The sequence below is a fragment of the Panthera tigris genome, chromosome C2, assembly GCF_018350195.1.
Source record: "Panthera tigris isolate Pti1 chromosome C2, P.tigris_Pti1_mat1.1, whole genome shotgun sequence".
Taxonomy (NCBI): domain Eukaryota; kingdom Metazoa; phylum Chordata; class Mammalia; order Carnivora; family Felidae; genus Panthera; species Panthera tigris.
Genome location: NC_056668.1, coordinates 55,382,172 through 55,404,761, shown reverse-complemented (window position 1 = coordinate 55,404,761; position 22,590 = coordinate 55,382,172). Strand labels below are relative to the sequence as shown.

Genomic DNA, 22,590 nt, shown 5'->3' with positions numbered 1-22,590 from the left:
CATGATTTTCCTGGTGCTTTGATTTCATAACTGTTTTAGCCTTCCTTATTTTGATTGAAACCATCAAAGCTTTGCTTTGGTAGCTTATTACTGAATTTTATTACTTCTCCTCTTGGCTAATTGATTCCCTGGATGTCTTTGTACATTCTATGAATAGATATGAAACTGACATCTAGGAGGGTGTAACATTTCTTTTTAAGAGGCACAGTCTTTGTGAAACTGCTCTTTTAGTTACTGGTGTTTGGCAAATGTTTAGTAAGTTATTGCGGCAGTTCCCATTATTTTTCCTGAGTTTTAAAAGTCTCCTGAAAAATTAACCAGATTAATTTAAGCATTAGAAATCTTCTGAATAAAGGACCCCATACATAACTAGCAGTAAATTAAATTTTCAGTTTTCTCAGGTACTTGTTCTAGAAATTAGGACTTTAATTCTGTGTGCATTAATTCCTAATTATTTTACCGATTTAATAAGCTTGTTGATTATTCAAACAAAAATCTCAAGATATGTATTGTTTTATAATTTTGAATATCACCTGTATGCTTGCAGCCATTTCCTGTTTACAAAGTAAACTGAATTTTTTGATCGGAATACCTTGAGGATGTTCAAATGATATAATTCTCGAATTAATAAATTTTTAGTTTTCTTCATAGTACTCTTTATAGGTGGGTAGAAATATTTAAGATACATTTTTAAAAATCAAGTAATTTCCAAATTTTGAAATTCCAGCTCTTTTAATTGACTTCTGGATGGAAGGGCAATTAAATCCTCATTAAGATACATTAACAATAACATCAGTTATTAAAACCACATATGTAACCAAATGCCCATAATTATATATATCATACCACTAGTCAAGACTAACCTGATTTAATGAATTATTACTATTATTAATTTTATTATTTCTTGCCAGATTAGATAGATAAGGATTTTTTTCCAGCTTTATTGGGGTATAATTGACCAAAAAATTGTGGATACTTAAAATGTACAATATGATGATTTGATATACATATACATTATGAAATATTTACCATAATCACGTTAATTAATGCATCATTCACCTCACACAGTTGTCTTTTTTGTATGTGTGGAGTTAGATTGCTTAAGATCTACTCTCCTCACGAATTTCAAGTATACCCTTCAGTACTAACCACAGGCATCATGCCATACCTTGGATCCTCAGAACTTACTGATCTTATTAGTGAAAGCTTGTGCCGTGTGACCAGCATCTCCCTATTTCCCCTACCCTACAGCCACTGACAACTACCATTCTACTTTCTGTTTCTATGAATTCAACTTTCTTTTTTTAGACTTCCATATATGAAAGATACCATATACTGTTTGTTTTTCTCGGGCTTATTTCACTTAGCATAATGACCTTCATGTTGCAAATGGCAGTATGTCCAACTGTTTATGGCTGGATAATATTCTATCTATCTATATAATCATATTTTCATCTATCAATGGACATACAGGTTTCCATATTTCTATATCTTGGCTATGCTGCAGTGAACGTGATATTGAAGATCTCTTTAAGACACTGATTTCATTTCCTTCAGATATATGTCCAAAAGTGGGATTTCTGGGTCAGATAATAGTTCTATTTTTAATATTTTGAGAAACCTCCATACTGTTTCCCATAATGGTTGTACCAATTTACATTCCCACCAGCAGTGCATGAGAGTTCCCTTTTCTCCACCTTCTCATCAACACTCGTATCTCTTCTTTTTTTTTTTTTTTTATTAAAAAAAATTTTTTTTAACGTTTTTATTCATTTTTGAGACAGAGAGAGACAGAGCATGAATGGGGGAGGGTCAGAGAGAGGGAGACACAGAATCTGAAACAGGCTCCGGGCTCTGAGCTGTCAGCACAGGGGCCCGATGCGGGGCTCGAACTCATGGACCGCGAGATCGTGACCTGAGCCGAAGTCGGCGCTCAACTGACTGAGCCACCCAGGCGCCCCTCTTCTTTTTTTTTTTTAAAGTTAAGCTTTTCTTTTTTTAATATGAAATCTACTGTCAAATTGGTTTCCATACAACACCCAGTGCTCATTCCAACAGGTGCCCTCCTCAATTCCTATCACCCACTTTCCCTTCCCTCCCACCCCCCATCAACCCTCAGTTTATTCTCAGTTTTTAAGAGTCTCTTATGGTTGGGCTCCCTCCCTCTCTAACTTTTTGATAATAGCCATCCTACAAGGTGTGAGATTATATATTGTGCTTTTGATTTGCATTTCCCTGATGATAAACACCTTTTCAAGTACCTTTGGCCATTTGTATATCTTTGTTGTAAAACTGTATATTCAGGTCTTTTGCCCATTTTATTATCAGAGTGTGGGTATGTATGTATGTGTTTATTGCTGTTGGATTGTATGAGTTCCTTGCATATTTTAGATATTAACCCTTTATTAGATATATGGTTTGCAAATATTTTCCCCTTTCTGTATGTTGCCTTTCGTTTTGTTGATTGTTTTCTTTGCTGTATAGAAGCTTTTCTGTTTGATGTAGTCCCATTTGTTTTTTGTTTTCTTGTTATTTGTTTGCTTTTGTTACCTTTGCTTTTGGTGTTGTATCCAAAACAGACTAATCTCAAGAAGCTTTTTCCCTATGTTTTCTTTTAGGATTTTATGGTTTCAGGACTTAAAGTTAAGTCTTTAATCCATTTTGAGTTAATTTTTATATCTAGTGTCAGGCCCAGTTTCATTTTTTTTGCATGTGGATATCTAGTTTTTCCACTGCTTTATATTGAAGAGACTCTCCTTTCCCCATTGTGTGTTCTCAGTGCACTTGTCAAATATTAGTTGATCATATATGGGTGGGATTTATTTCTGGGCTTTCTGTTCTGTTCCATTGGTCTATGTGTCTGCCTCTATGCCATTACCATACTGTTTTAAATACACAGCTTTGTAATATGTTTTGAAATCAGGAAGGCTGAGGCATCCAGCTTTGTTCTTCTTTTTCAAGATAGTCTTGGTTATTTGAGGTCTTCTGTGGTTCTATACAGATTTGGAGATTGTTTCTTGTACTTCTTTTGTATTGATTCTGTAGATTGCTTTGAGTAGTATGAACATTTAAAAAATATGAATTCATCCAACCCAACAACAGGGGTTATTCTTCCTTTATTTGGTATCTTTTCAATTTCTTTCATCAGTGTCTTACAGTTGTCAGTGTATTGGACATTTACCTCCTTGGTTAAATTTAATCTTAAGTATTATTTTTTTAAAAATATAATTTATTGTCAAGTTGGTTAACATACGGTGTATACAGTGTGCTCTTGGTTTTGGGGTAGATTCCCGTGATTCATCGCTTACCTACAGCACCCAGTGCTCATCCCAACAAGTGCTCTCCTCAATGCCTATCACCTCTCAGATTGTTCTCTGTGTTTAAGAGTCTCTTATGGTTTGCTTCTCTCTCTGTTTGAAGCTATTTTTTCCCCTTACTTTCCCCCATGGTTTCTGTTAAGTTTCTCAAGTTCCACATATGAGTGAAAACGTATGATATCTGTCTTTCTCTGACTAACTTATTTCACTTAGCCTAAGTTCCATCCACATTGTTACAAATGGCAGGATTTCATTCTTTCTCATTGCCAAGTAGTAATCCTTTGTGTTTATAAACCACATCTTCTTTATCCATTCATCAGTTGATAGACATTTGGGCTCTTTCCATAATTGGGCTATTGTTGAAAGCACTGCTATAAACATTGGGGTACATGTGCCCCTATGAATCAGCATTCCTGTATGCTTTGAATAAATTCCTAGTTGTGCTATTGCTGGGTCATAGTGTGGTTCTAATTTTAATTTTTTGAGGAAACTTCACACTGTTTTCCAGAGCAGCTGCACCAGTTTGCATTCCTACCAACAGTGCAAGAGGGTTCACATTTCTCCACATCCTCGCCAACATCTGTTGTTTCCTGAGCTGTTAATTTTAGACACTCTAACTGGTGTGAGGTGGTATCTCACTGTGGTTTTTATTTGTATTTCCCTGATGATGAGTGACGTTGAGCATCTTTTTATGTGTCTGTTGGCCATCTGGATGTCTTCTTTGGAAAAGTGTCTGTTCATGTCTTCTGCCCATTTCATCACTGTGTTATTTGTTTTTTGGGTGTTGAGTCTGGTAAGTTTATGGATTTTGGATACTAACCCTTTATCCAATATGTCATTTGCAAATATCTTTTCCCATTCCATTAGTTGCCTTTTAGTTTTGTTGATAGTTTCCTTTGTAGTGCAGATGCTTTTTATCTTGATGAGGTCCCAGTAGTTCATTTTTGCTTTTATTTCCCTTGCCTTCAGAGATGTGTTGAACAAGAAATTGCTGTGGCTGAGGTCAAAGAGGTTGTTGCCTGCTTTCTCCTCTAGGGTTTTTATGATTTTGTGTCTCACACTTAGGTCTTTCATCCACTTTGATTTTATTGTGTATGGTGTAAGAAAGTGGTCCAGTTTCATTCTTCTGCATGTTGCTGTCCAGTTCTCCCAGTACCATTTGCTAAAGAGACTGTCTTTTTTCCATTGGATACTCTTTCCTGCTTTGTCAAAGATTAGTTTGTCATACGTTTTTGGGTCCAATTCTGGGCCTATGTGTCTGTTTTTGTGCCAATACCATACTGTCTTGATGATGATAGCTTTGTAGTAGAGGGTAAAGTCCAGGATTGTGATGCCTCCCACTTTGGTTTTCTTTTTCAACATTACTTTGCAAATGGGAAAGTTTTCTTAATTTCTCTTTATTATCTCTTTCAGTTCATTGTTAGTGGCAGAAAAGCAACCGATTTTAGTATGTTGGTTTTGTATCCTTTGATTTACTGAATTTTTTTTTGATGAGTTCTAACACTTTTTTGGGGGGAGTATTTAGATTTTCCATTTATACTATCATGTCATCTGCAAACCAGATTTTTTTTTTTTTTTTACTTATTCACTTCTGATTTGAATGCTGTTTATTTTTTTCATATCTAATTGCTCTGGCTAGGACTTCCAGTACAACATTGATTAGAAGTGGTGAGGGTAGTCATCCTTGTCTTTTTCCTGATTGTGAAGAAAAGATTTTAACTTTTTGCTATTGAATATGATATTATATTAGCTGTTGGCTTGACATAATGGTCTTCATTGCGTTGAGGTACATTCCTTCTAAACCTAATTGGTTGAGAGTTTTTATCGTGAAAGGATATTGAATTCTGTCAATGTTCTTTTTTTTTGAATTGAAGTGTAGTAGACAACTTAACTTCGATTGCATACAAAAACTCTACCCTGTTACTCCCTTTCCCCGCAAACATTATTTGCTTTTTATTTCACAGTTCACGTTTTAAATATTGTGTATCCATTAAGAAATTATTATAGCTATAGTTATCTTTAATACTTTTGTCTAACTCTTATAATAGAGTTAAATGATTTATACACCACCATCATAGTATTAGAGCATTCTGAATCTATATACATATTTTACCAGTGAGTTGTATATTTTCATGTTTTCAAGTTACTAAAATAGTGTCCTTTCATTTTAGCTTGAAGAATTCCCTGTAGCATTTCTTGTTACAGCAGGTCTACTGGTAATGAAATCCCTCAGCTTGTGTTTCAGAAATTCTAGGCATCTCTGTAATTTCTGAAGGACAGCTTTGCTGGGTAAATTATTCTTGGTTGGTAGGTCGTGGTGTTCTTGTCATTTTTTTCAGCACTTTGATTATATCATCCCACACTCTCATGGGTTGCAAAGTTTCTCCTAAAAAATCCACTGATAGCCTGGTGGAGGTTCCCTTTTATGGGAGCAATTTTTTTTCAGGGATATCTGTATAAATCTCTACAGACTGAATAATACATAAAAGAAAATAGAAACTGACATGATAAGGGGCACCTGGGTGGCTCAGCCGGTTAAGCATCTGCTTTTGGCTCAGGTCATGATCTTGCTATTTGTGAGTTTGAGCCCACATTGGGCTCCGTGCTGACAGTTCAGAGCCTGGGGCCTGCTTGGGATTCTGTGTCTCCTTCTTTCTCTGTCTCTCTCCTGCTCATGCTCTGTCTCTCTCTTTCTCAAAAAAAATAAATAAATAATAACATTAAAAAAATTAAAAAAAAAAAAAAAGAAATTGACATGATAGGGTTCCTCATACTGCCAATCTCTGGCTTGCTTAATCCCGTTGATGAAGCATCTGCCTAGTCTTCAGTGTCCAGTCCTTGGAAACTGGTTTTAATAACATGTTGTAAGTTGTACATGTTTGAGTAGTTTCTATCTGAAGAAAAGTTGAAGTTCTGTTGAGAGTTAGAAAACGCCATTTCTGACCCTGAGTGAATAACTCTAGTTGTTTTCTTTGTCCTGATATCTACTCTACTAGTGTGTCTTCTATCAGGCCTGGTCATGATGTTTGGGCTACTGAATGTTCTATGTTTTGCTTTGATCGCCAGTTATTCTTCAGTATTATTTAGTCTTATAAGTAAACATTAAGCTCTATGTGTCTGCCTCTGAAAACAAGATCCTAACATAGCCACTGTCTTCAAGGATTTCACTCTCTAGAGGGAAAAATAGGCATAGAGTAAACTAAAATGTAATACGTAGGTGTTAAAGAGTGGTATGATCACATAAACAAATAAACATCAATTTTTTTTTTTTTTAAAGGGGCACCTGGATGGCTCAGTCAGTTAAGTGTCCGACTCTTGATTGTGGCTCAGGCTGTGATCTCATGGTTTGTGGGTTCAAGCCCTACATCGAGCTCCATGCTGATGGTGCAGAACCTGCTTGGGATTCTGTTTCCCTCTCTCTCTGCCCCTCCCCTGCTTGCTCACTCTCTCAAAATAAATATGTAAACATTTTTAAAAATTAAAAAAAAAAAGAGTGGTGTATCACAGATTATCCTCCTACCCTTGAGAGGTGTGTGCTGGTGTTTCTAACATCCTAGTAGCTTCACAAACCTTAGAATATTTATGTTGGGGTTCATGGTTGATACTTGTTATAGAAGTGAGTTGGGCTGTGTTAACTGTGTTCAGTTAATGTTTCAGGGAGAGACATTATTTCACCTTCATTTTAAACCATAACAGCATATCAATAACATATTTTGTCAAGATTAGAAGCAGCATTTTTTGAGGGCTTGTTACGTGCAGAATGCTGACCTCTGTGTTGAAGGCATGCAAAGTTATAAAGCACAACTTCTCCTTTCAAAAGGTACAGCCTCCTTGGGGAAGCAATATTTAAAGAGAGGACAAATATAATGCAGCAGCAGCTTAAACTTCTGCAGAGTGCTGTAGGTTTAAAAAAATTTTTTTTAATGTTTATTTATTTTTTTTTTTTTTGAGAGAGAGACAAAGTGTGAGCAGGGGAGGAGCAAAGAGAGAGGAAGACACAGAATCCGAAGCAGGGTCCGGGCTCTGAGCTGTCAGCACAGAGCCTGACGCGGGGCTCGAACTTACGAATGGTGAGATCGTGACCTGAGCCAAAGTTGGACACTCAACTGACTGAGCCACCCAGGTGCCCAAGAGTGCTGTAGTTTTTAACACACCTTCACGTTTATTCCTTATGATAACCCTGTAAAGCAAGTTATTGTAAACACTCACTTTATGATCAGAAAATTCAGTAGCTTCCTACAATTATACAACTAATGCGTGGCAGAGACAACACTTGAAGCCTCCTGACTTTAATCTAAACAGTAGCTCTTGCCTTGACACAGTAAGAACTGAGTAGTTCATGTGGAAATCAGAGAACAAGGTCTTACAAGCCCTGTGCAGACACCAAAGAACATTTCAGAATGTGGTGTGCAGTGAAGAAGTGGAGTCTGGGGGCTGGGGCAAGACTACCTGCTGAACAGTTAGCAAAAGCCAAGAGTTTGAGTTGAGAAAAGCCTAAGAACCAGAGTCCAAAGGGAAATTTGACGTGAGAGCTGTTAGCAGTTCCATGAAGAGACAAGGGAGGAGACCTGGGAATTTGTGAGGACAGCTTTCAGCCTGGCCCAATTTCATAGTTCCTTTGGAAGTCTGCATTCTTTCCTTGCTGCTCTTAATGGCACACAGCATTCTGGACCTAAATTTTAACAGGAACAGTAAGGGGTAAGGATGTTTATTTGTATTCTGCATAGATTATACAGTCCTGTGTTCAGGTTGTTGCATATATTTATTTCCAAGGTATGTATGTTAGACCCTCACTGTTTTGACCTTGTACATTGATGAAATGTTTTATATCTGCCACTTTTCAAGTGCTTAGTAGCCATGTGTGGTTAGTGGTTACCATATTGGACAGAATGGTAAGCATAGGTTCTTTTTTTTAAAAAGCATTTTTAAAGTAATATGTGCCAGGTAAAAATATACAAAATGTTCAGGGGGTGCCTGGGTGGCTCAGTCCAAATCTCGGTTTCGACTCAGGTCATGATCTCACTGTTTCATGGGTTTGAGCCCGGCACCAGGCTCTGTGCTGGTGGTGTGGAACCTGTCTGGGATTCTCTCTCTCCCTCTCTCTCTCTGCCTCTCCCCACTCACGCTTTCTCCGTCTCTCTCAAAATATAAATAAACTTTTAAAAAATTAAAAAAACAACAAAGCATTCAGAAAGTTAAAAATGGAAAGTGAAAGTGTCTTCCTTGGCCTTCTCAACCTCTCAACCTCTCAACCTCTCTCCGGTAGCATCTACTATTAAAACTTCCTGTTGTTTCTTTTAGGAATAGAAAGGTGTGCCTATCAAAATTGTGTATGTATAAGCTTTTAATAAATGACAAAAATTGATTATACTAGGTATTCTGTTTTATGTCTTTTTAAAAAAAAAAATATCATTAACGTTCTATCCAAAAGGTCTTGAAACAGCTGTGCATTTAGCTCTAACTACCTGTTTTAAAGGTCGCCTTGTATCTCCTTGTTTGGAAATAGCATTTACCATTTCCTCTTTAGGCTTTTATGTTATTTCCACTTTTTGTTGTTGTTCTTGCCATTCCAAACAGTGTTGTAATACATATTGTGTGTTTATTTATTTTGTGTGTTTGTAGGGAAGAGTCCTACCAGTGCAGTTGCTGGATCAAAGGATAAGAACACAACCTCTTAAGAAGGGCTCCTGATGGTCCTCCTTGACAAGTGTTGTTTCTAAGCAAGGAGGGAGTGTAGAATCTGGGCCAAGGCTAGGGCATAAAAGACTGGAAGGAAAAAGAACCAGAGCTAAAATAAAGATGAAGAAACTGTGGCTATGAGGCCAGATGATAAATATCTATACCAATGGTCTTTTTTTTTTTTATGTTTATTCAGTTTTGAGAGAGTATAAGCAGAGGAGGGGCAGAGAAAGTGGGGGACAGAAGATCCAAAGCAGGCTCTGTGCTGACCGCCGAGAGGCCAAAACAGGGCTTGAACTCATGAACTATGAGACTGTGACCTGAGCCGAAGTCGGATACTCAACCAACTAAGCCACCCAGGCACCCCACTAAACCAATAGTCTTCAGGGTGGCCTTTAAGTTTAACAAGTACAGTTGCTTCTGGGAGTATTTAAGAAAAGAGCCTTAAATATCAATGTATTTTATTGCAATAGTAGAGGTATGTATATGCTTTTATAACTGCTAGTGTTTTTAATTTTGTTATAAAAATATTGTGCCATTATAACAAATATAATAATATGTTGATTGTATTTAGGTTGGGAAATGCGAGAAAGTATAAAGAAGACAAATTTCACTCATACTCAGAGAAGACTAATGTTAATACTTTTATTTCTTATTTCTGTCTATGTACTAGTTTTTACATAGTTGAGATCGTACTGTATATACACATGTTTGTATTCAACTTTGCTTATCAATCCTGATCTTGTTGATTCATTTTCTTTCATTAATTTTTGCCTTTTTTTTTTTTTTAGGTAATAGAAATCTAACACGGTTTTGGAATGAATTTGGATACCAGAATAATAAGGATGGAGAGAAATCTTTAGATTCTATTCAGTATCAAAGAAGACAAGCCATGGCCATACCATTCATCATTCAGTGTGGTGAGTGTTGAATTCCATTCCAATCAGCAAACACTTAGTGAGTCAATATGCAAGTCATTGTGTTAAAAATGGGGTGTGAGAAAGACAAAGGTGGGTAGGATAGGGTTCTTGCTTTCAAAGGGGTTAGGGCCTAGGAGAGAGGTTAAGATACACATGAAACGAATTGTAATAAAAATGAAAATTAGGTAAGTGACGTCAAAGAGGCATAAAATTATTTGAGGATTCCAAAAGGGAGGTGGAGGAAGTTGAGGCCAGGCTTTGTGATAGAGGTAGCTTGTGCTATGGTCTTTAAAGTAGAATTTTTTTTACCTTCTTCGATGTGGCCTCCTCTCTCCCTTTGGTTGTGGAGTTTGTTCTGCCAGTCATTAGGTCCGTCAGGTCTATTCCTGGGGCATTCAGGATGATTTGATAGTTATCTGGTTGTGTTCATGGGACAAGGTGAGCCTAGGCTCCTTCCGCTCCCCCACTGTCTTCCTCTACCTCTGTCTAAGGTAGAATTTTGACAGGCAGAGATGTAGTGGGACATGTGTGTTAATATCAAGCAGATACTTCAACTAAAATTTTTGTCATAGAATAATAGATACAGTCGTTCAAAAAATTTTAATATGTAGCACTGTGTTAACTAGTACTTAGAAGTTAGCTACTGAATGAATGATGAATTAATAATAAAAGCTAAGAGTAGGTTGAGTAAACTTTAATTAGAGTGACTTAAAGGCCAGAGTAAGGAGTGTTTACTCTGATAAGTAATGAAGAGTCTTTGGAAGTGTTTCAGTATGAGAACAACAGACATCACTGAAGCATTCAGCACTTAGTGCATGTCTCTGATACATCTACCAGCCACTATACAGAGGGTTAGAGAACTAAAGACACTCTCTTCTATCTGCAAGGAGTCTGCCATCCAGTGGAGAAGGCAGCCAGGCAAACAAAGAAAGTGCACGCCGTGTGCACAATTTTGTAGTTGTTTACACAGTGTCAAGGGAACACTTCTCCGACCTCATCCCTGGGATGATCCAAAGAGGACCTGACTGTCGTTTGTAACTTGTAGGAAGCTTGCTCTGGCAGCTCAGTGCAGGATGATTTGGAGGAGAGCTAGAGCAAAGGTTGAGGTCAGATTATGCCATGGGCATAATCCAGGATCCAGGGGAGAAATTGTACGTTTGAAGAAGGGCATAGCCGTGGGATTTGAGAAGAACATACATGGCATGTATTTAGAAGGTATAATTGAGGAAATTGATGACTATATGCAACAGTCTATTGGATGGTATTAATAATAGCTGAAAATTTCTGTGTGTTTTTGATGTTTGCGGGGTACTGTCAGAATCCAGCCTCTAGTACCCAAGAGCTGTATGAAATTGGGCAAATTCCTTACCTTCTTTAAGCCTCAGTGTTTAGACTCTTAAAATGGGGTTAGCATTTGTAGCTAAATCATACAGTTTGATGAAAATAATATGAATTAACACATGCAAAATTTACTAAGTGCTTAGGATGGCATATTAGGGTCCTCCAGAGAACCAGAACCAAAAGGAGAGGTGAATAGATGGATAGATATTAATTATAGGGAATTGGTTCACATGATTAAGGAGACTAAAGAGTCCCGAGACCTGCAGTCAGCAAGCTGGAGACCCAAGAGAGCCATTGATTTAACTCCAGTTTGAGGCTGAAGGCCTGAGGGCCAGGAGACCCAGTAATATGGTTCGAGTCTGAATGTTGACAGCCTTGCTACCCAGGACGAGCCGATGTTTTAGTTTGAGTCGGAAGTCAGGAAAAAACTGATGTCTCAGCTCAATGTGAGGACAGTCAAGAAGAAAAAGTTCCTTCTTTCTTAGAAGGAACTCTAAGAAGGTTACTCTTTCTTAGTAACCCTTTTGGAGTTCTATTCAGGCCTTCAGGCCCACATTAGGAAGGGTAATCTTTTTAACTCAGTCTACCAATGCAAGAGTTGTTCTCATCCCAAACACCCTCAAAGACACACTCAGAATAATGTATGGCCAAATATCTGGGTATGCCACGGCCCAGTCAAACTGACACATAAAATTCAGCATCATAAATAGTGCCTCGCAATGTTGGCTCTTAAAATTGTTATGTCATTTAATCCTTAACAATTCCTTTAGGTAAGTGCTAATATTAATATCTTGTTACAGATAATGATACTGAAGCACAGAGAAGTAGTTCATCCAGAATCATGGAGGTAGCAAGTGGTAGAACTATTCCAGTTCTCTTTAAAAAAAAAAACTTTTTTAATGTTTTTATTTATTTTTGAGAGAGAGACACAGAAAAAGAGTGCAGGCTGTGGAGGGGCAGAGAGACAGGGGCACAGAATCCAAAGCAGGCTCCAGGCTTCGAGTGGTCAGCAGAAAGCCCGACACGGACCTCAAACCCACGAACCGTGAGATCGTGACCTGAGCCGAAGTTGGAAGCTTAACCGACTGAGCCAGCCAGGCTCCTGAGCTATTCCAGTTCTTAACCATTGTGACTTGAACGCTGTGTGACTTGAACCAGTGTGCAAACTGTTTCCATCATAGACGAACAGGGAAAATGTTTACCTAAGAGCCATGAGCTGTGTATGTGGATAGAATTCAGGATTAGCATTAATCCTGGAAAGAGTGGGGTCCCTTGGTCCTATAGGCATGAAGGAGTGAAGGGAAGAAATAGACAAATGAGGTCAGAAACCAAACTGTAGGCTGGAGAGGGGAATAAGAGCAGGAGACAAACACAGGAAAAAAAACTGTGAATTGTTCAGAGAACTTGATTTTCCTTGTTATGTTAGTCATGTGGTTGGAGATGGAAAGTGGTGTTGGCAGCAGAGAAATACTGAATCAGAGAAAATGGAAGAGTCAAGTCACTAGAAATGTTCCCCTGTTCAAGAAGAGGTGGAGAGGAATCTATTAGTTAAGATTCTTTTGGCTAAAACTAGCAGAAACCAACTGGAAAGAACTTAAGCAATAACAACAATGACAAAACAATAATAATAATAATTTATTGGTGGTGGTGCCCCAGTGTAGCTCATAGAATCCCAGACTAGTTATGCTATCAAATATAAAAGGTATGTGATGATAGATTAACTTGCTTTGTTTCAAAAGATAGCTCATACTTTTGGTATGTGCAATCAGCCATGTAACTGTGCTAGGTTCACTTCTGATTGTGGTCTTTCTTGTGTGTGATTTTGTTTTCATTCTCAGATCTTTGCCTTAAATGGAGAGTCTTGCCTTCTTCTATCAATTATCAGGAAAAAGAATTTTTTGATCTCTGGATTTGTGCAAATAATCCTAACATCTTGGAAAACAGGTAGTTTTTGATAGTTTTCTAAAATTCTTTATCCATTTTTAATTCCTAACATAATTATGTATGAGACTAGGAAATTTCAGCTATAGATATCATAGCTTAATAGCTATCATCCCTGTGAACTGTTTCTATCTCTTTGCCACCTATGGAGAGACACTTTGTTAATGTACTTTGCCATCAAGATAAGAGACCTGGATGTAACTATTTGCAAACTTTGGGGACGTGCAGCTGTGTGCAACGTGTGCAGCAGGAGACCATGACCCAGTGTTTGAGTTCTGCCTTCCAGTTCATTTTCACACAATGTATGGCTTTATCATAAAGGAGTCTTATCCAGAGGGTGTCTCCAGGGGCACTAGCCTGTTAGACCATGTGCTTTTTTCTGTTTAAGTCACATATTGATTTCATTGCTTTGTGCTCCTGGAGGAAGAAGTTCAGACTAAAACAGGAAAAAGACTGATTAAGTATTGATGAATGTCACTGTTATTACTGGCCTGTTAGACTTCTGTGACCTTCCTTGGGGAGAAAAGAGTGAGTACCCCCTTTTAATGAAGGCACCCCTAATTCAAACATTGCTTCTCCATAGAGTTTGTCCTAAGTTTTTGGCCTGCATAAGTGGATCAATATTGCAAATATAGACATTAGTGTAATAATTCCTGTTTGGTTATTTTTATCTAGCCTTAAAACAAACAAACAAACAAAAAACCAAGAGAGAGAAAATTAAAAAAAAATTTTAGAAACTGCTGCTAAAACCCCTTCCACCTGGAGTCCTCAGGTTAGCCATATTTAGAGACTAAGGAGAATGCCATTTGGATGTAAATTTTAAAAAATAAAAAAATAAAATTAAAGAAAAAAGAGGGGAAAAAAAGGAAAATGCCAGAAGTGGTAAGGACTCTTAGATGGCCTGGGGGTTTTCAGTCTTATTTCTTGTTTTACAGGAGAACTTGCTTGTTTGTTTGTTTGTTTTCCAAATAACACTTATCTCACACCCCAAATCTATAAGATAAGTGCAGAACTTTCCTGATTGAAATGGAAGCTGGAAATCTGGGGGCCAAAGACATCCACTTATCATTTCTGTTCTATGCTCTCTGTACAAAGCTCTGGGGAGCTTAGAGCTTTGAGCTTTAGAGCTGCAGCGAGCATGATTAGACATTACTGATCTGGTCTCATTCCTTCATTTTACAGAAGTGAAAGCTGAAACCCAGATGGGGGCTGAGAAACATGTTGCTAAAGCTACTGGCCAGGGTCTTCTGACTTGTCACTAGTTTCTAGCCCTAACTTGAAACTTAAATATTTCCCACATAGGAACCATGAGTTGGCTCAATTTCAGTATTTAGAATAGTTAATAGTATTGATCCCTTCCTGTGAGGTAAAAACTTTTCATGCAACATTAGGATAGTGTTTAGAGTTCTGACTCTGAGGCCAGGCTGCCTGGGATTGACGCCTGGCTCCATTAGCTGTGAAACCTTGAACAGGTAACAGAACCTCTCTTGAAATTGACTTTCTATCATTTAGGATGGGGTGTAACCATAGTACCTTTTGTATCTTCTCTGGGTCCAGCTGAGTCCCTTAGAAAGACAATTTACTAAGTTTCTGGTTACTGGGGGCTTCTTAGTTATAAGAATTGAGGTCCCTCCCCACATGTCTAACATATATCTATGACTTCTTAGCCCAGCCTTGGGCATTCTTGGACTCACAGAACTGGGATCTGTCCTCTACAGCTTTCTTTACCTCCAGCTTACCATTGTCCCTGGATTGGTACACTCTCACCCTCTTCTTGAAATGTGGTGATGCCATCAGAGAACATAGCAAAATTAGTTTCAAAGCTGCATTACAGTGCCCCTTGTGATGACAGGCAAGATAAATTTAGCCACATTGACAGAAAACTGATGGTCTCTCAAAGCCTAAAATGCAGAGAGTCATCTTATATTTATAATTTATGTCCTTGATTCTTGAAACATGCTGACATAATTTTGACCATGTGTATTTCATTTGCACTGAAAAGATTAGGACAAAAAATATGCTTAATGTGCCAGCAAGAGATTTAGGAGATATATAAAGAAAAACTCTTGATTATGAGGGCAATTACTAGAGAGTTGACACTTTATTGAAAGTCATTAATAGTTCCAATTCAATATGGTAGGATGGACCTATGTACTTTGAGAATACACCATGAAATAGCAACACCCTGTGCCATTGGATTTGGATAGAATCACATGAAATTGGTGTATTAAAGTGATGAGAAATGCAGTATAGTTTTTAGACAACATTTGATGAATGGAAGGCCAGAGTAATGGCAAAAAGTGGCATCATCTGTATTTATAGAAAATATAGTGTTATGGTAAGCAGTTAATTGCCAATTGTCAGTAGGGTTAATAGCAATGAACAGCATTTGAATGAACAATCTGTGTAACCAGAATTTAGGCAGGAAATATAATAACAGCTTTTTCTTACAAAGCAATTACATATGTTATCTCATTTCCCGTTTACAATAACTGTATGAACTTTCACCATTTCTCAGAGGAGGAAACGGACTAAGAGAGGCCCCATGACTTGTCCAGGATTCCTCTCCAGAGCTAAAATTTGAAGCTAAAGCTGTAGGTGTAAACTTGTACTCTTTCTGCCTTATCACATCCAGTCTCCAAAGGCATCCTCTTTGTGTGTGTTTCAAATTTTTTTTATTTGAGTAACATTACACACAATGTTATGTTAGTTTCAAAGTGTACAACACAGCGATTCAACATCTATATACCTTGCTCTATGTTCACCACAGGTGTAGCTACCATCCCTCACCATACAACACTATTACAGTATCGTGGACTATATTCCCTACGCTGTACCTTTTATGCCTGAGACTTATTCATTCCATCACTGGAAGCCTGTATCTCCCACTGCCCTTCACCCATTTTGCCCATGCCCCACCCCTTTCCCTCTGGCAACTGTCGGTTTGTTCTCTGTATCTATAGGTCTGATTCTGCTTTTTATGTATTCGTTTGTCTTGTTTTTTTAGATTCTGAAGGCATCCTTTTATATTTCAGGAAGCCTAATGCCAGTTATATACGCTATAGTGACAAAACATACCATTTTACAAATGGTAGTATTCAGAGTTGACCCAGCAGGTAAAATGAAACCATTCTTTTTTGGACCACCAGAGCCTGTTTTTCGTTTCCACTTTATTTTTATTTTTAAAATGAAATTTATTGTCAAATTGGTTTCCATACAACACCCAGTGCTCATCCCAAAAAGTGCCCTCCTCAATACCTATCACCCACCCTCCCCTCCCTCCCACCCCCCATCAACCCTCAGTTTGTTCTCAGTTTTTAAGAGTCTCTTATGCTTTGGCTCTCTCCCTCTCTAACCTCTTTTTTTTTCTCTCTTTTCTTTTCTTTTGTCTTCTTCTGAGGGAGGCTAGACATTTTTTATCACAGTAGCTGAGAAATAGGTATCAGTATACTTCCATTCCATTCATGCTCTGTGTTTATCTGCATTTATAAATGGGGATCACCAACAGGGTAAGAATGATGCTTATCATTTGACTGAACCAAAGAAGTCTGCATTGTGAGAACGATATTTAAAAATATTCATGGGTCGTGTTGCAAGTTAAAATTTAATTTGCTTCCCAAAATCTTTAACTAAAGATAATTGACAGGATTGTGTTTTATTAAAATACTTGAGGTTATTCTTTTCTGAATAAAAACTGCACGTTGCCACAGGGTTTTTGCTCAAAATAGAAACCTCTATAGGTACCACCCCACAGATGTCTTCAAATCAGCACTGCAGGTAGCTGTACATATAGTAGATACCCCCTGATTTGTTTAGTTGCCTCCTCTGTTTGAAACTCACAATAACAGCGAATACCATATGTGGGTAGAATTAAGTGCTTTTTCACAGTCCTGCTTGAATTTGACCACAGTTCCTCACTCCCTTCTCCTAAGGGGCAAGAAAAATATACCCTGAAGCCCTGAAAAACACAAATCATGGGTTTGATCAGCTCTGCTTCTCCAGCACTGTTTCAGCTGGGAGAAGGCCCTAATCTTGGCCCCCTCCTTCCTGTCCCAGCTTCACAACACATTTATTTCATACAAACTTTGTCCCTTCCCCCTTATTTTTGGTTCGTGTAAATAAGAGAAAAACCCTCGTGTAAAACAGGCTCTCAGAATTCACCTTGACATTTTGCCCCACTTCTGAACATGCCCAGTCATGCCCTGACTAAAAGCCATGCCTGGTGGGAGTTGAACTTTTTATCCTTGACAAGCCTTGCTATCAAGAGAAACAATATCATATATCAATTTTTTTATAGTTTGGCTAACTCAAGTCTACAGAACATAGCCATGTGACCAAGAGTAGGAAAATAACAAAACAAAACAAAACAAAATACCCCAAACCTCCCAAGCCATATGTTTCAAAGGTGGTTAGTATTTTTATGGAACCATAACGGGGGAGGCTCTTGTCCACGGTCTGCCTACTGTTCATTTACATACAGTTCTACTTGATTATATACTACGTGTGTTAACCAACTAGTGATTAGAAACAGCACAGCAGTAAGACTGGGCAGCACAGAGGCCCCTGCAAGTGTGTTTACCACAACAGCAGGGAGAGAAGGGCGGGAGCTGGGAGCACGCTGCAGCCAGGGTGTGGGGCTGATCGGTGATGAAGGGCTGTGCACGGCTCCGTAAGCCCCCAAGGCTGTGACTGAGTGACTGCATGGCACCACAGTGGTCACAGTGCTTCACAGCCCTCCTGAGTTCTCAAACAAGGGATCCATGTGTTCCAGAGCAGAATTATTTGGTGTCATTAAGAGAGACATGGAGATTTCTCTCCAAAGTTTCTTGGGGAAAAAATGTTTGGCAATAATGAGATAAGCTTCAATTATCTGAGGACATCTTTGCAAAAGGCCTCATTTCATGATAATGCAGGATAAATGAAGCATTGGTAAAGTAATGAAGGTTCTCCCATTCTTGTAAATATACCACCCTCCACATTTTCCCTTAAGCTCTTTTCCATGCAGGCTGGAGACGTAATGTCATGTATTGCCAAAAGTCATCAATACAGTGCTCTTCCTTTGTAGTCACGTTTTGGATATAAGGCGTAAGGAGTATCTGTTCATAGAATTAAGTCATCTTTCACAGACAATAAACAGTTTGATATTTCCTCCTGATGTTGTTTCTTGTTGATCGTGAAGTTGTCATCAGGCAGAAAGCCTACCTTCCATCCCCCTGGGCACCATGAGCAGAGTGTCACCATCAAAAAATGAGAAAGAGAAACAACTTCGAGAGGCAGTCCAAAGGTACCACAATCGACTGGCAGAACAGCAGCCACAGGTGAGCTGTTGTTAATTCTTTCCAAAATCTACCCAAACTCTTTGAGCTGTTGGTTTTATGTGTGCACATGAACTAAGGTGGTTGTTTCCTTCTTTTTTTGTCACCTGCTTTTCATTTTGGGGCTAAGGACTGTTTGGGAGGGAGCACAGTGCCCCAGGGGCTCAGAAAGGGAGGTGAGTTGTTAAAAAAAATACTACCTGTGACATTTAAGCCCATCTACACAGCAGTGCACGTGAGGAATAGGAAGATTTATTTCCACCTACAAATTCACATAGAGTCTGGTATAGGCGACATGGTCAAGACTGGGGCATAAGTCTGTATGTTTCCCAAGATTGTGCTCTTCCCTGAGAGTCGGTTTTTGAGGTGAAGAATTGGTCTTTTAAAAAATATTAGCCTATTAATATAGAAACTCAATGTCACTTAATTGTTAAGAAAATTCAATAAATAAGACATTACTATCAGTAAATGTAAGAAACCATGACAATTTCAAGTGAAAGAAAAAGTGGCATGCAGAAATATTATTTTAATCTCTTAACTAATAAAGGAATTAGATCTCTGTTTACTTTATAGATTTAACACCCAAATCCAGCATTTTTAAATATAGCCTGTCAACTTCCTCAAATAGAACCTGAGGAGGTCAGCAGCATATGTCCAAATGTGTTGACCTCTCTGTAAATGTCAGGAAATAAAATACTTGAATAGAAAATTCTCTTATGGAGCAGGAAGAATGATCCTCAGGCTTAATACCTTATTATTATGTGTCTCCCTGTGCTTTTTAGAAGATAAACTTTCTTCTCCACCTCATTTCATCTTCTTACCTCTCCCACTTTGCTAGGGATCTGCTGTGCAGATCAGCCCAGCCACCACTTCGAATCACAACCAAAGAAACATGGCCCTTCCTGTTAGTCTGTAGTCTCTGGGTCTCTCAGGAAGACCTGACTGAGAGTCGCTTTACAAACATATTCTCCTAAGCATTCCCTGTCCCCTGAAACTGGTGAAAATTTCTACAGTTCTTAGAGCCTCTAGTCGTGGGTTTGATAACACAGGTCAGAAGTAAAGGTATCATAGCCTGCAGTTATTTTAATCAACAAGTAGGTACAGTGATCTTTCCTATGTGGAATGTCTTCATTTGTTTTTCATTTCTTGTTTACTACTCCTGTAGATTTGTGAAGACAGACAGCATATCCTGAATTGATTCTATCTTTATTGCAGTCTCTGGATACTTTTTTCTTTCCAATGGAGGTCAGAGCTGACCCTTGGATAGTAACAGTTGCCAGTTGCAAAGACTTAAATTACCCTTTTGTTTGTTTAGTATTGGCTCTTTTATTCTTACTAGGTAGAGATTTTGATGGTAGCTGTTGGAGTAACATTTGGGCCATCCATTCTGCTTATTCTTTCTTTCTTGGTAGTTGAGTTTTTCATAACGAATTTGATCCAGGTTTATAGATTCAGTCTGTTTTAAATTTAAACAAAGAACTTTAGCGGTACTTGCATAGAGACTTGCTGCCATCAGTTCAAAGGATGTAAGAATCCTCACCCTCCTCGTCCTCTTTTGTGAAAATAATCTTAACATATTCAACTCACTTTCAACACTCAGTGCCCTTAGCTGACCCTGTTTTGGAGCTAATCAAGGAAAGCTTTGTTTAAGGTTCACCAGCCGTAGGCAACCAGTTAATTTTGAGGTGATCATTGAGCACACACTTGCCTTTGGGTCTGTCCCATGCTAGGCATTGTGGGAAATACAGAGTAACTCTAATACCACAGCATGAGCTCTGTGAGCTCAGGGATAACCTTGGTTTTGTTTACTGTAAATCTGTTACCGAGAACTGTTCCTGGCAAGTAGTAAGTACTCAATAAATAGTTGTTGAATCAATAATAGAACACACGTTCAGATAATAAACAGTCCTTTTGCAGACCGAGTCTAACAGCTGTTTGAAAATTAGTGACCAGGGGTGCCTGGGTGGCTCAGTTGGTTAAGTGTCCAACTCTTAGTTTCAGCTCAAGTCTTGATCTCACAGTTCATTAGTTCAAGTCCCACAATGCGCTCTGTGCTGGTGGCACAGAGCCTGCTTGGGGTTTTCTCTCTCTCTCTCTCTCAAAATAAATAAACTTAAAAAAAAAGAAAATTAGTAACCACTGTAACATAATACTAGTTCAGTACTTGTCTGATCATAACTGAAACTACGATAGAGGTTTATTACAGGGAGAGAGTGGGGCAGCTTCAGTCAAAAAAAGGTTCAAAGAAGGAATGGCAGGGGCACCTGGGTGGCTCAGTTGGTTGAGCATCTGACTTTGGCTCAGGTCATGATCTCAAGGTTCGTGAGTTCAAGCCCCGCATTGGGCTCTGTGTGGGCAGCTTGGAGCCTGGAGCCTGCTTCGGATTCTGTGTCTCCCTCTTTCTCTCTGCCCCTCCCCAGCTTGCACTCTGTCTCTTCCTCTCTCAAAAATAAATAAACATTAAAAAAAATTAAAAAAAAAAAAAAAAAGAAGGAACGGCAATTAACTTGTGTCTTGAAGTTTATTTAGGGTGAAGAGAGGGAAATGACCGGGCAGGCATTCTAGGTGAGAAAAACATTATAAACGAAGACTTGGAGATTAGCACTGACTTGTTCCTTCATGGTGCCAATCCTCTAAATTACATGCTAAACTTATATATTTTAAAAAATAGACTCAGCATCTGTGTGACATGTCTCTCTTTTAAAAACTGTGTAACTCATTATAAAATATGGTAATTGCTGAATAGAAGACCTCTGGAAGGTGACCTCAATTCCCCTTTCACAAAAATAACCCATGAAAGTATTCAAAAAACTGTATTTTGGTGATAGCTGCCAGATGCCAGAAACAAGACTCAAAACTGCCCAATAGTCATTGTGAATTACTCTCTTCCTGACCACCTTTCAGATGAAGTTCTGTTAGAATATAACATGGGCAAGGGTGCCCAGAAAAATAGGGCCTTAGTGCCATTCAGGTGAAGTGCAGACATGATTCAGGTGTGGGGTAGATATCACTGGAAAATCAGGAACTGGTTAGTGTATGACTATGATTCACTATGTCTACTGGTGGTGCCCATTCATTCAATATCGGGAAGTAATAAGATACATGCCGTGTAATTATGGTTTGCCCGCCTCTTGTTCTCCCTCCCTGCCTCCCATTACTAGTGCCTACTTATGCGCTGACCAGACTGGGAAGCAAATATAAAAATGACCTAAATCTGCACATCCCATTTCGTGTTCTCTTGTATTTCATCTTTCATGGCTGAAGGCATCCTGATCTGGAAAATGAAAAGTTCACTAGGTCAATCAAAGACCTTTCTGGATCTTAGATTCTGTGGTTCTGGGTTTTGTATCACTGACAACCAGGAGTGGTAAAATAATTGTAGGAGAGAGAGTATGATGGTTCCGGAGCTACAGGCTCATGTCCACCTCTCACACACCCTACCGGTATGATGAGTGACTAACCTCTAGGAGTACCGCCTACCTGAGCTAGAGGATACTCACAGTGGGTCAGAAAACTGTTCTGGTAAAAGAGGTGTCTCAATGGTTAGATCTTGTCCTCTAGGAGAAAATGAAGTAGCTAAGTCCACAGATATCGTTTCCACAGTTGGTATGTTATGTAATCCCTGCAACATAGCAGTCATATCAGTTACAGCAAAAGAGGGAAGTAAAGTTCAAAGGCGTTCAATAATTTGAATCAATTGCACATTTTTAAATGATGAAGTTGGAGTTTGTTTCCTTTTTGTCTAATGTCAGCACGGATCTGCTCACATTCTCATAAGGTTGAATACAGACAGAAAGGACATAAGAACATTTACAAAGGCAACAGACCGCTACGTTGCAAAATATCTGTTTAGGAAAATACCTAATGAACTATGTGTACACAGTTCATAAGCTGCGTCAGCAACCCAAAACCCTCTTTATAAATTGTGCTTCTGAAACGCCCATTCCACTCTTTCTCCTTTCTGAATAGATGAATGAATAATCTGTTCCTAACTCCATGTTTCAACTTCATTCCACATTACCCGCTGTTTCTATAGCAAGTGACAAGTGCCACCTGCTGGCCAAACGATAAAGCATT

General features: G+C 38.5%; 1 protein-coding gene across 4 annotated transcripts in view; it reads left to right on the top strand.

The window, feature by feature from the left end:
- MORC1 (MORC family CW-type zinc finger 1) overlaps positions 1 to 22,590 on the top strand; it is a 164,368-nt gene that overhangs the window by 77,112 nt on the left and 64,666 nt on the right. For all 4 annotated transcript variants that reach the window (XM_042956950.1, XM_042956947.1, XM_042956948.1 and 1 more), the window contains 3 exons: positions 9,788 to 9,916; positions 13,096 to 13,201; positions 18,378 to 18,516. In XM_042956950.1, coding sequence (XP_042812884.1) covers positions 9,788 to 9,916; positions 13,096 to 13,201; positions 18,378 to 18,516 — 374 coding nt within the window. The remainder of the gene's footprint in view (positions 1 to 9,787; positions 9,917 to 13,095; positions 13,202 to 18,377; positions 18,517 to 22,590) is intronic.